Source organism: Hippichthys cyanospilos, chromosome 4, assembly GCF_059441005.1.
Source record: "Hippichthys cyanospilos isolate Australia breed blue-spotted pipefish chromosome 4, RoL_Hcya_1.0, whole genome shotgun sequence".
In the NCBI taxonomy this organism is placed as follows: Eukaryota; Metazoa; Chordata; class Actinopteri; order Syngnathiformes; family Syngnathidae; genus Hippichthys; species Hippichthys cyanospilos.
In genome coordinates, this window is record NC_142372.1 from 23,505,127 (window position 1) to 23,518,680 (window position 13,554).

General features: G+C 42.8%; 1 protein-coding gene across 4 annotated transcripts in view; it reads right to left on the reverse strand.

Moving 5' to 3' along the window:
* Positions 1-2,631: 2,631 nt before the first annotated feature.
* adamtsl5 (ADAMTS like 5) overlaps positions 2,632-13,554 on the reverse strand; it is a 42,783-nt gene continuing 31,860 nt past the window's right edge. For all 4 annotated transcript variants that reach the window (XM_088414032.1, XM_088414033.1, XM_088414034.1 and 1 more), the window contains 6 exons: positions 12,436-12,522; positions 11,711-11,874; positions 11,393-11,600; positions 7,154-7,261; positions 6,218-6,289; positions 2,632-6,114 (listed from right to left, as the gene is read on the reverse strand). In XM_088414032.1, the coding sequence (XP_088270158.1) occupies positions 5,780-6,114; positions 6,218-6,289; positions 7,154-7,261; positions 11,393-11,600; positions 11,711-11,874; positions 12,436-12,522 (974 nt within the window). In that variant the 3' untranslated portion in view covers positions 2,632-5,779. The remainder of the gene's footprint in view (positions 6,115-6,217; positions 6,290-7,153; positions 7,262-11,392; positions 11,601-11,710; positions 11,875-12,435; positions 12,523-13,554) is intronic.

Consider the following 13,554-nt stretch of genomic DNA (forward strand, 5'->3'; position numbering starts at 1 on the left):
ACATGATGCTGTTTTGCTTTTTTTCCTTTTTAAATACAGGGTTTTCTTGCAAATCAGGAGTCTGTTCTTTCTTTGTTGTTTCTTATGACGAATCCTGATATTGAACTATTATTACCAGAGGTGGGCACTTCCTCAGCACGGACTAATGCCCGTTTTGCCGACGGAAAAAGGAATGACAAGAATGCTAAAAAACAAACAAAAAAAAAAGCAAATTAAGGATGTCGGAATTGCAATTTTCTTCCGTCGTTATAATCGGCGGGACAGACATGACGTCAGATGTCCGTCATTGGCCTTTTTTGCTGACTGAGATATAATTCAATAACTTAAATGTTTACCTCCCATATTGCTGCATCTTTATAGTACAAACTGCAATCAGCCTACAGTCAATGTGACAATAGTCACTTTACAGAACCACTGGAACCAGTGGAGAAATATGTTCGGTTAAGTGAAAAAACTGAGTGGGTTCAATTCTCTACTTGTCAATCACAGCTGTAACAGCTGACTTTACCAGAGATTTATTTGTAGTTGCTCCCTTTCTTAGTCCTGCTTTCGGGTTTCTTCTGATAAGAGCATTCTGGGAACGGGTTAGACAACAATTTGCATTGTTTCTCGGATAGGATCCGGGCCAAATGCAAGATATAAGTTTTCTTAACTCTCTAATTAAGGACCTCAACATCAGCAGTACTTTGTTTTACTTGTAGTGTATGTATCAGATGAAATTTAGACAAATGTTCATGAAACCATCTTCTATAGTTGTAGGTCAGGCTCTTATAATAACCAACATTCACCATTTAAGAGTTGAATGTTTGTTAATTGCACTCTGGTCCCCTGCATTTCTCAAATGTGGGATAGTAAACTTGATGGTGCATTTTACCCTAGGGTTAAATCCCTTAGCTGGCTTTGTTTACATGTTGCACTTATATTATTGTGTAGTGCTTCCAATTGCAGTGTAATTGTAGAACCACAGACATGGGGCTAACTTCAAGTGTAGACAGTGCAGACAAACGTAGTCCAGCGCCTGATGAATGACGAACCAGAAAAAAAAGTCAAATGTCGCCCTCTAGTTGTGACGGACGTTTGGGCAAAAATACTCCAATGGACTGACAGACCGAGGATTACAATTTAGTCTGGCTTGAAAAAATGAGGGACAACGATGACGCAAAAGTAGTGGGGCTCTGACGAAGGTCAGACCAGCAGAAAAAATGTAAGTTGCCTACCTCTGGTTATTACTGTCATTAAACTCACAAAAAGACATACAATCGTGAATTTTGAGAAACACATTACATCAATATATTAATGGAAGAAAACATTTCCCACAAGTAGAGGAGACCAGGGCTTGTTGTGATGAGGAAATTGGTACATTGCAATTATCGTCTCCAGCAGAGTACACAACAAAAAAGTGGATACATTCACATTTAATTAGCTTTTCCATATGGTGTAATGGTATGATTTTATTCTTCAATTTTAGAAAAGGGATCAGTGATCACAAGATCATTGTTCACTTCCTGAGACAACTCCGATGTTTTGAAACAATTGTGGGTATATCGGCTCGTGAAATGGAGTGAGACCGTGCTTCTGATACAGTCCTCGGAACAGAGTTTCGAATTAGACGTTCCTCCTGAGGTTCGGTACGTACCAGAACACTGCTCCATTCTTTCCATTACTACCGTCAGTGACAGACCTTCCAACAGTAGCACCGGACTGCCTATCGCATCATCCAGATTCAAATTCTAGAGTGTCACTTGTTTTGGTGACACTCAGAAGGTGATTAACGCCAAAAACCGTCGAGTAAAACCTCTTAGAAATTTCAAGATTTTAGAGTTTTTATTTTTGAATTTTCAAATTTTAAAGCGTTTTCACAGTCTGATAAAGAAGAAAACAACAGTTGATTTTAAGCCATAGACAGAATGAAGGTTGTTGGAGCAATACATACTGTATGGATTTGTCGGGGGAGAGATTCAGTTACCATGTCATACCTCAGTCAATGTTTTGTTTTAAGCTACTGTAACTTGAGGTTAGAGCTGGGAGCAAGCATGGTAGTTTGGGACAGCATTGTCTCAGTCATTTTGGGTCATGTAAATTATCAAATCAAATTATCAATGCAAAGAATAGCCCAATGGCAAATCGCTGTCCATAGGGCAAAGCCGTTCTTTGGATGATGAGCCTGAAAGTGAAGAAAAAAGAAGTCTTTATAAATGGATCATTTTAGGGCTAGTTAATATGCCAAGCATCATTCAAAGACTTTTTTTTTTTTTTTTTAAGTTTTCTTTTCAGTCTCACGTTAAACGTTTAAGGAAGGGAAACGAGGCATCTGAGGCTGAGAGCCATGGCCTACGTGCCTCGAAACTTAAATATCCTGCGTGTTGCATTATATTGTCTGTCAATGTCAATTCAATGACTATCATCTATCAGCTTTTCAAGGTGAGCTCTAAACATTTTGTGCCTAAAATCACAGTCTACTTTCAAATAAAAAAAGTAGAGCGAATCAATATTTTTGTCCTCTTCTAATAGTTGCAAAATTCTGTATGACATCTTACACCATAGAGTAACACAACTTTACCTGATGATAGGCAATATGTCACATGTTCACACTATTTGATGACTGGATTGAAACAAAATATGAGTGTTGGAGAAATTTAATAAACCTTTTATTTTTATTGCGTAATAAATCAATAATTAATCAATGGTGTGCCAAGCAATTATGACATGTTAATTGAAGTCATTAATACCCTAGTAGATACATGTCCCACACATGTCAGGCGCGTTCCAGGTCATGTTAGTGATAACTAACGGTTGTTGAAGTCATTTCAGGGCCCTGTCAAACAGCATCCAGGGCCCAGGGTCACCTGAAGGCTCCCCCGGAAAGAAGAAGCTGGTTGAGGAAGTGTTGTGGACCTGAGCGTTCGACTTACTGGAACATGTTGCTGCATACTGCATTGTGCAACTCGCACACAGGCGCGCACTCAGCTTTCACAAATGTGCATTACAAGATTCTGGGTTCCGGCCGCACATATTGCTCCTCCATGCGTTTCTACCCTTTAGGGCCGGAACCTTCATGTAACCTAGGGATCGCTAAAATAATAAAACTAGGGGGAACGAGGAAGGGCCTCAGAGCGTGGCAGCACTGCAGCCTTTGTGGTCCTGTTGCGTTCTCCCCATGCATGAGCAAATACGTGCCTTCTCTACTTCTTATTTTGGCTATTAGGTTTAGCGAGTATCAGATCAGTGAATCTAACAATAAGAACGACATGTATCACTTTAGCCATGCACTGTTACAGTTTCAGTCACTAGTTGGCATTTTTTTGTTTCCAGTTATTGTCATGTCTGGGCATGGCGGATTGAGGCAGTGTGGGACGTGGGAAAGGTGGAACCAAAAGGACGCAGGACAGACTGGGAAGAGGCTCAAAAGAGGATATTTAATGACAAACGAAAGCAGGGTTGCAATGGACCAAAAAATACAAAGTACAACCAAAAACGCTAAACTTAACTTACTGGGGCAACAGGGAACGGGAGGCAGCACGGGAAGGATGGACACAAGGGAACGCGAGGCAAGACAGCGGGGGGAAGACGTACCACAAGGACCAGGCAGCGCGGAAAATAAACAATGACCCGACAAGAAGCGAATGCAAACTGGGAGCTTAAATAGACTACACACTTAACGAGAAGACAAGACATAGCTGGGGGAGAGATCAAAGGCTGGGGAAGCTGATTGGATGAGCAGGAGGGCAGGTAAACAGGCAGGTGGACACGATCAAACTAATGAGACAGAGAGGCGAGGCAGACGCGGGGAAGAAACTATAGAAACTAAATGGCTAAACAAACAACCCAAAATCTCTTATGGATTTAACCCACGCTCTATATACCATGGTTATGTCATTATTATTGTCTCGCTGTCATTGGAGGCCTGTTCGAACTTTTTAGTAGTTAGTGAAACAACAAGCTATTGCAATTAAACTTTAAATGCCAAGATTGTGTGTAATACTTAGGCATAGGAAGATGAGGTTGATGAAGTAATATGCCATTTGAAATACATAAGCATACAACTGTCTTCAAAAACAGCGATACATATTTTGTATTTGTGAAGTGAATCAGTGCCATACAATACAATAAAACAAATTCTTTGCATAACAATGGTTACCTAATTTCTTATTTAAAAAAAAACTAAAAAAAGCAACGGTGAACAGGCATGACACTCAAGATTCCACACAACTGTCGCATAAAGTTTTGGTTGACACATAAATATAAGTATTGAGAAACCATGATACAAACTATTGAGCAATGACCAAAAGAAAAACCGATGTCACAAATTTCCCTTTATCTTATTGATGAAGTTCCAAGCTGAAATCATAGCTGCAACTTTGCAAAGCATATTTTCATATAATTGCCTCTGCTTTCAAATTGATGGCACATAAAAAGCACACCAATATTTCTTTTAAAAAAGTCAATTCGTTTTCAACAACCACATGCCATTAAAAATGAGGACAGGTTTTAATTGAGTGTCAGCTGCACTGCACTTCAGACTTGAATGCAGAATGTAAGAATGATTGATGCACCAATACAAAGGGTTTGAAGACTGTGAATAAACTGTTCTAGACAGATTTGACATTAAATAAACATGTCCAACTTGACTGAGTAATGAGTTTAAAGCATTTATTTCATTTTCATATACTGGTGAATGTTCATATAACCACAGTGACATCAAATAAGTCATATAAAGTCAGGGCATTTGTAGCTTGACCTTGTCAAACGATGTTGTTGATCTCAGTTTGTCATAGATCCTCTAAGGCAAGGGTCCTCAAACACCGGTTCGCGGCCCTGTACCGGTCCGTGGATCAACTGGGACCAGGCCGCATGGGCCGCACCAAAAATAATGATGTTTCGGAACTGAATAAGTTTATCCTTTAACAGTTCGTTCATTTGTGCTTTGTTCGGATTGATCTTTGTCTTTTGGCTAATGATCTTACATTTTGAGGTGACGAAGAACGGTGTGGCTTTAATTGAGAGCAGTCACTGTCAGTGACGCACACGTTGTTCTGTCTCTCTGAAAATCGGGCCCACGAAAGACTATATGTTGTATTTTTTTGTAAGAATGTTGTCATTTGTGATAATATGCACTAAATTAGTTTGTTTGTTGATCCAACAACTCGTGACTATGAACATGGTAGCTAATGTAGCGTGTAATATAGCGCAGCCTTGTATGCGTTTATTAGCATTTTGGTTTGTGCTAGGTATTTCCCTTTGATGCATGTTAGCATATGCAAAGATTTTGCATGGATAAGTACTCATTTGCATGTAGTTAAAGCCCCCCCTGCACAATAAAAATGTCAAACATTGACTGGCTCGCTTTGATAATAAAAAGGTTGGGGACCCCTGCTTTAAGGCATGATGATCAAAGTCCTACAAAGGGGACATTCCTTACATATACAATAGACAAACCTCTATTGTAAAATGGCATGAGGTGGATCTCTACTTAAAGTTGGCAAAAATAATATTGTGTATAACGTAAACTAGATTACAAAATCAGCAATGACACGGGGCTATTTCAGTCAATGCTTTTTGGTTCGTGTTTACAGGTGGCTGCAGGTGTCCACCTAAAGTGCTCTGTATAATAGTAAACCATGCAGGCTTTTAAATAAACAAAGTCTCTTTGTTTTCTTATGGAGAGTGTTTTTCTGGCTGTCATCTCTCTCCAATGACGCTGCTTTGGTTTTCGTCAGGCCTCGGGTCGATGAATGTTTTGAACATCCAGAAAGGCAAAAGTCAAGCCTCATCCCGTGCATCAGTCAGTTGACACCGCGGGATATTTCTCTCCGCTGTTGTTGCACAGCCTCTCCAGTTGCCGCACTAGCTCGTCCTCTCTGGGTCTGTACGGCACCGCGTAACTGTCCTCGTCCAGTAAGATGCGGTTCAGTGTATGCTCATAGTTTATGTGTCGACGCACCATCAGTATATATTGCTTTCCCTGCTCCAGGTTGGGGCAGTCACACACATTTGGGACCCAAAGGAACTCGCGACGCTCCAGGCGGAAGCTGTTCCGATAAGTATGAAGGATCTGGACGTCGTAACGTGTCTCCTCTCCTCTGTGCAGCTTCCCTAAGACTCTGGCCCGAAAAACTGATTGGTTGGAAAAGTACATTTTAAAATGAAAACGGACATTGTTTAAACAAAATCAAATAAGATATCGTGAGATTAGGTGAGATAAGATAAGAAGACTTACTGAAATCCTTCTGGCAATACTGCCTCTGGCGCTCTCTTCGACCCTTAACCCGCCGGCATTTCCCACAATGCCCTTGCAAATCAAAATAAATAAAAATTAATTTTATTAACACGAGACCTTTGTGGACAAATTGAAATGTCGCTGCGTACAAACTGAGGTGATAATAGTCATACAAAAGACCCGTTTAGTCAAATAATTGATCTACCAGCGCAAAGATCCATAAAGACATAAATCAGAGGTTCTTGATCGAACCCTAAGGATTTGGTGAGTCGGTCTCAAGAGTTCGACTGAGCTGTGGAGGTCAAGACACAGCCGACTCATCTCGTCAATTCAAGGTGACTCATCCCGCTTGCCCATCACTAACCGCAAATGATCACATTACATCGCTTGGCCAATCAGTGCTGCAGGGAATTTTAGAGCGCAGTCAACGTGACTGATGTGGTAGTACATCATTTGAATTCATACTATGTCGAGAAATAGAGGTCGGACGAAAATGTACAACATGGATTTCCATGGATCCTGGAACCTGATGGGAGTAGCATCCTGTCTCCTTGATTTGCAAAGCCAAATTGAGGCAGGAAAACCAATAAAAACATATACCGTACCTATGTCTTGAAATTTGGGAAAGGCGCGTTCGAGGAATGCACAAATGAAACGTACGTACATATGGTTCAGTACCTCCGACAAGGTTAAGAAACACTGACATAGATGAAAGAGCTTGGTGTTGACAAACTCATTTGTCTTCACATGAACTCAATCAAATATTTTGAGATGGACAGCGGAGATGAGCCAGGCCCTCTCATCCAACATCAGTGATCTTCTTGCGAATGGAATAAAATACCCACAGACTCTCTGTAGTTCCAATGAATGGTAAGGTGTCCAAATCATTTTGTAGATTGAAGCCATTGTTGTCATGTGGTTGGAGGATCAACTTACTTCCAGGCGATGGTTGAGGCAGGTGGTTTCTATGATTCTCTTCTCGTTCCAGGCGAGGCAGAATGGGATGGCGGAAAGGCTGTCGTGGTGGCTTCAATGGCTTTACAACTGCTTGGCACAAAAGACGCACAGTTGTTCAAGGCAGTCGGTACAAATATCCCATACACTTCTAGTTAAGATTGACCCGTTTTGAATTTCTCTATTAACGATAAGAATTTCTTCATATATAGTGTAGATACAGCGCTTGACTCATTAACAGACTATGCAGCATCATGAGGCATTTCAAAGCAGCCTCTTTCAATTTCAGTGAGCTCTCCATTCACCAATCTGATTTCACCCATTTCTGCCCAAACTTTAACCAGCTCACTGGGCTACTCTGAGAACCTGGACATTTATCAAAAATAACATTCAAACCAATCACTTTTGCAGAACATAAATCACAACATTACTAAAGGTAGGAAATACTACTACCACTACTACTACTACTACTACTACTACTAATAATAATAATAGGTGTTTGCATCCCCACCCGCCCTGTGCTCGCGTGGGTCTTCCTCGGTCAGTCTGGTCTCCTCCCACATTTCAAAAAACATGCATGGTAGTATATTGCACATTCCACATTGTTCTTAGATGTGTGTGTGTGTGTGTGTGTGTGTGTGTGTGTGTGTGTGAATGGTTGTTTGGCTTACTGTTGTCCATCACTGATATACTGTAACATGATACAGTCATAATTTAATATCAGTCAAAATGCAGTTTTGATTCGTTTATAACAAACAAATATATACAAACAATTCACAAACCAATTCACAAAAGTAATTTAAGGATGAACAATCTCAGTCTTATATGTTTTCTCAGTACATGTCTTTAGGGTTAGCTTTAATATTTATTCACCGTGGATCATAATGAGTGAGATAGATCGCGATGGATATTTGCAGGAGAAAAACTAAACTTGAGATTTGTATTTGTTTGTCATATTGTTCTCAAGGTCATCATGTTAAAACACTTGTCTCCCAATTTTGCATTTTTGGAAAAAAATGACAGAAAGCACAATGCCTCAGGCTGAGGGGTTTAAGATTTAACACGGGACACTGCACATGTGTATAACAGGCTTATCTGGAAACAGAAAACAGATGCATTCTTTAGTAGCAGCAAACAGCCTGCAGATTTGTATTTTGCGTTTTAATATTTTTTTTCCTGGCCCTCAGCACTCACACTCGTCAATAGCCACCCACATGCTTTTCATTGTCACGAATGTGTGGCCGTGTATGGACTGTTGTCTGTTTCTTTGTGATACCAAAGGTGCAACTAATATGTGTTTCATTATTGGTGTATCTAATCCGCAACGTTAGAAAACTAAAGGGCTGGTTGGAGAAATTAGGAGAACAACACCTCCATGAGCTGTCACTTTACCATGGTGGAGGGGTTTGTGTGTCCCAATGGTTCTAGGAACTAAGCTGTCTGGGGATCTATGCCCCTGATAGTGTCACCCATGGCAAACAGGCCAGCAGATTAAGCATGGCTCATAGACCCCTTATGATCAATTAAAATTTTGGACAAAAGTTTTCCTTGCCCGGACATGAGTCATTGGGGCCCCCCGTGGAGCCAGGCCTAGAGGTGGGGGTTGACGACAAGCGCCTGGTGGTCGGCCGGCATCAATGGGGCCCGGCCAGGCTCAGCCTGCCTCCAGTGCCGATAGGGCTGAACAGAGTTTTGTCTGTGGGGTGGTTGGTGCATGTTGTGGCGGCACCCGCTGGTGGACACTAGTAATGAGGGATCTCGTCAAAATGAAGAAGGAGTCCTATTGCACTATTTTACCTTTTTGGCCTGTGGGACTCTAAGGGCAGCCGACAGATACCAAATGGCCAAGTGACATGCGGCTTCAGCAGTCACCAAGGCGGGTGGAGTTGGATGAGGCCATGGAAAACGACTTTCGGATGGCTTTTAGGGAATTCTGATCCACCATCCAGTATCTCAAGAGGGGGAAGCCGTGCACTATTAACCCGCTCACTGTGTATAGTGGAGATGGGGCGCTGCTGACCTCAACTCGGGATGCCATGAGCTGGTGCGCAGAATGATTCTGGGAGTAGGCTCAATAGATTTCCATGTGTTTTGTGGACTTGGAAAAGGTGTTTGACCGTGCCCTGCGGGGAGTCCTATGGGTGGAGAACGGGGTATCTAACCCTCTGATATGGGCTTTTTGGTACCTGTTCCACCGATGTCAAAGTTTGGTCCGCATTGCCGGCAGGAAGTCGAATCCATTCCCAGTAGAGGTTGGCCTCCGCCAAGGTTGCCTTCTGTCCTCGATTTTGTTCATTACCTTTATGGATAGAATCTCTAAGCACAGCTGAAGCATCAAGGGGGTCCAGCTTAGGAGCATCAGCATTGCATCTCTCCTATTTGCGAATGATGTGGTGCTGTTGGCATCTTCAAGCTGTGACCTCCAACCCTCACTGGAGTGGTTTGCAGCTGGGATGAAGAGCAACACCTCCAAATCTGAGACAATGGTTCCCAGTTAGATAAAGGTGGCGTGCACTTTCGCTCCCGGTCTGGGACGAGGCCCTGCCCCAAGCAGAGGAGTTTACATATCTTAGGGTCTTGTTCACAAGTGAAGTAGGATGGAACAGGAAATCGACAGGCGCATATGAGCAGCGTCTGTTGTGATGTGGACTCTGTACCATTCTGTTGTGTTGAAGAAAGCTGAGCTGAAAGGCAAGGCTATCTATTTACCGGTCAATAAAAACTCCTGCCCTAACCTATGGTCACAAGCTGTGGGTCGTGACGGGAAGAAAAAGATCCCCTATACCACCAGTCAAAATTTCCTTCCAGGCATGTCCCACTGAGAAGGGTCCACAGGGACATCCCAGGACACACTGGAGAGACTATGACTCTCAGCTGGCCAGGGAAGGCCTGGGGATCCTCCTGGAGGAGCTGGACGAAGTGGCCGGTGAGAGGGAAGTCTGGGCTTCCCTGCTGAAGCTTCCCCCGCGATCTGACCCCCAATAAAGCGGGAGATGATGACTCACAACTCAGCCAGTTAATATTAAGCAGAAGGATATGAGGCCAGTGCTTTAGAGTATGACATATGTGAACAACACATTAGAATGGATTAACATTTATTATTCATTTAAGGGACAACTGCCCTCTGTGTAAGAAAAATGTCTGGACACTGTGCAATAATTTTGTGTGTTGTGTACATTATGTACCATCAATGTTCTGCTGATAAAGTATTACCATATGCACTAAACACTATTGCATAGTCCCACTTTCACCTCTCAATTTTCTCAATTTTTCATTACTTAGTGCATTGGGCGTAACGGCACTAAAGCTTTTACATAATACGGTTGGTGTTGGTTGGACAGGCCTTACATTTTTTGTTTAATAAAGTGTTTGAACTTTGTGTTTAACATTGTGACAGGAAAAAGAAAATGAATTCACGTCAAAAACTTTAGCTGAGTGATATCATGAATAATTTTTTTGTCTTCATAGGAAAACATGTGGTCTCTAAAATGTGATTAGCTGCATTGTTGAAAACTTGAAACGTCACTGCTTTTGTAGATAAATCAGTCAATCAATCAGTCAGTAAATTTGATAACAGAAGCAGGCATGTTGGATATTTGCTTCTCTGTGCAGTGATTAATTCAATTAACAGAAGCAGACAAATTACTTATTTGCTTCTCTGTATACTGTGGTACTTGAGGCTCTTGGCTCATGTGACCCTCAAGACACAAAGAATGGCCAGGCAGATCGTGACCTGTGACCTCAAAAAACTCTGGTGACAAGTAGTTAAAGAGATGGGATTCCTATAAGCCCTCAAGAACACAATTGGTTTATTTGTATGCGTTTAAAAACGTTCATGTAATGCCTGGCCAATAGGGTTAGGGTGAACAGTAATACCAAGATTATGATGTCATAATTGTTATTGTTCTAATTATGCTTGTATGTCAGTGTTGATATTTGCTGCTGAAGTTGAGTCTGGATTCAGATTCAGTGGGATTCGGACCCTAAACTTCGTCTTCCAAAGTTCTTATGAATAGCTCCCTGTTGCCCACCTCCCCCCACCTCAGTGGTAGTACAGGGTTATTCAAATATACTACCAGAAGAATAAAGATCCACATTAAAAAATGTATCAATGTGATGACAAAATACTAAGTGTGTATATTTAAAAAGGTTTGACCTTAGGTTACTAAACCAAAGTATTTGAATGTAGTTAGTGATGATGAAAGGATAAACAAAGCTTACACCAGTAAGGACGGGTGCTCACTGGGGGAGGCCGTGTAGTGGTAGTTGTGATGGTATTGCTTTTAATGGTGGGCGTTACCCACGGGAGGTAGCTGGCACTGTGGTGAGCCTGGCGCAGTGGACTTCTCCTCCCATGGTAGAGGTCATACTGATCTGGTGGTAACCAGTACTCATACTCAATGCCCGGGTTTCTGTCTGTGGCAAGAACCTGTACACAGAATGACCACATCCAAACATATTCCCAGTCTTGTTATAGTTTCTGGTTATTGCATGATACAAGGTGCAAATGTGGTCACCAAATGCTTCTGGGTATCTCACCATCAGACGCAAGTCTTCCTGGGTTGGCCCCGGGACCTCCAAGCTCTCCCAGATGTCAGCTGACCGTCGGTATAGAAGTTTGGTTCCAGCTATATTGTACTCGCCCGGGACACTGATCTTCCAGTTACCGTTGATGACAAACTGGGAGCGACCATTCTGGAGCGCTTAAAAAGGGAAAAGGACAATTTCGGAGTCAAACCTTTCTTGTTCAAAACGACACAACTAATCTTTCTGTATGGGTGGATCACAAAGAAGCAGACCAGTGGGTGGGTTTAGGGGCACAATCAAGAAAGAAACGAGCCAGATGACCATATAAGGCAGCTGTATGGACTAAGTGCTGGAAGGGATTTTCCATGACATATAATGGAAACAAGCACATTAACCTGCTTTGCCCTGTTAACCGGACAAAGCCTTCATGTGTCCATCTCAAGTGTGCCACAGTGTGTGCCACTACTAGGCCACTTTTATTTTGGTCTCATAAACAAGATGAGAATAGATGTTGTGGTTACTACTGTATGTTGCCTGGAAAAACTAGCAAACATCCAGTGAACAGACAGGACTGCTGAGCCCCGACTGTCTCTGGGGGAGAGGAAGTTAAAGCAAGGCCAGGAGGTTATTTGACATGTTGCCTTTACAAGCGTAGCCATGGAGCCAGCGACAAAGCACGAACCTGAAATAGATGCACAAACAGACCAGGTGGTCTATGCGTGCGTCGGTGATCTTACCAAGATAATTCCTGCTGTTATCCGTGACTCGGATGTGAGTGGCTCCGGCTGGAATCTTGGCTACTTCGTTGTATCCAAAAGGTCCTCCTAGCCAACACAATACACACTCCAATGAGTCTTGAATCCACTCATGCTATTATCACATTGTAGTATATAATACCGTTTGAATGGAATTCTGGGGTATTGCAGCTAACTTTGGGTGAGAGGCTGACTGCATCCTGGACTTATCACCAAGTCAATCCCTTGTACAAATGGAAAACAATTTACACTCACAAGGTCACTGAATGGGAGTTGAACCTTTGCTACCTTCATAGATGTCAGGTAATGACTTCAGTCTAGGGAAGAGATTTTTAACCATGGGGCAGGCTATGTGCTTCAACTAGTGGGCCGCAAAAAAGATTTTACTTTGCCACTGGAGACCTTGAGGGCCGCTGAAGCATAAGTTATCACTTAACTTTAATGAGCTGTTGCTGTTGCCAAAGAGATGCTCAATTACAGTTTGGCTTGAAGTGGAGGAGTTCACGAATGAGGGTAAGGTGAAGCGGGAAATCGACAGGCTGATCGTTGAAGCGTCTGCTGCAATGCGGACTTTGTACCGGTCTGTCGCGGTAAAGAAAAAGCTCCCGATTTACCCGTTGATCTATATTTCCAACCCTCAAGCTGTGGTTCCTGACTGAAAGAATGACTTCCCATGTACAAGCGGTCCCCGTTGAGAGGACCCAGTTGAGGTGGCTCAGGCATCTGGTTAGGATGCCTCCCAGACGCCTCCCTGGTGAGGTGTTCCGGGCATGTTCCACAGAGAGGAGGCCCCGGGGACGACCCAGGACGCGGGAGAAACTATGCCTCTCGGCTAGCATGGGGATGGCTAGGGACCCCCAGAGGAGCTGTTCGAAGTGGCCGGGGAGAGGGAAGTCGGGGTTCCTTGCTAAAAATTGGTCATAATAAATGGATGGATGGAAGCACAATATTCCGTAAGCTTCCAATGCCAGAATTCCAGAAAGGCCCTGATGAACTCTCAAGCAACCGACCTTGAGGAAGCGTTTTGTGTCACCACCCTCCATCGACTCTATTTGGAAGCACGGCTGCTGGTGGGGAGAAAAGTTCCCAGGAATTAGAGTC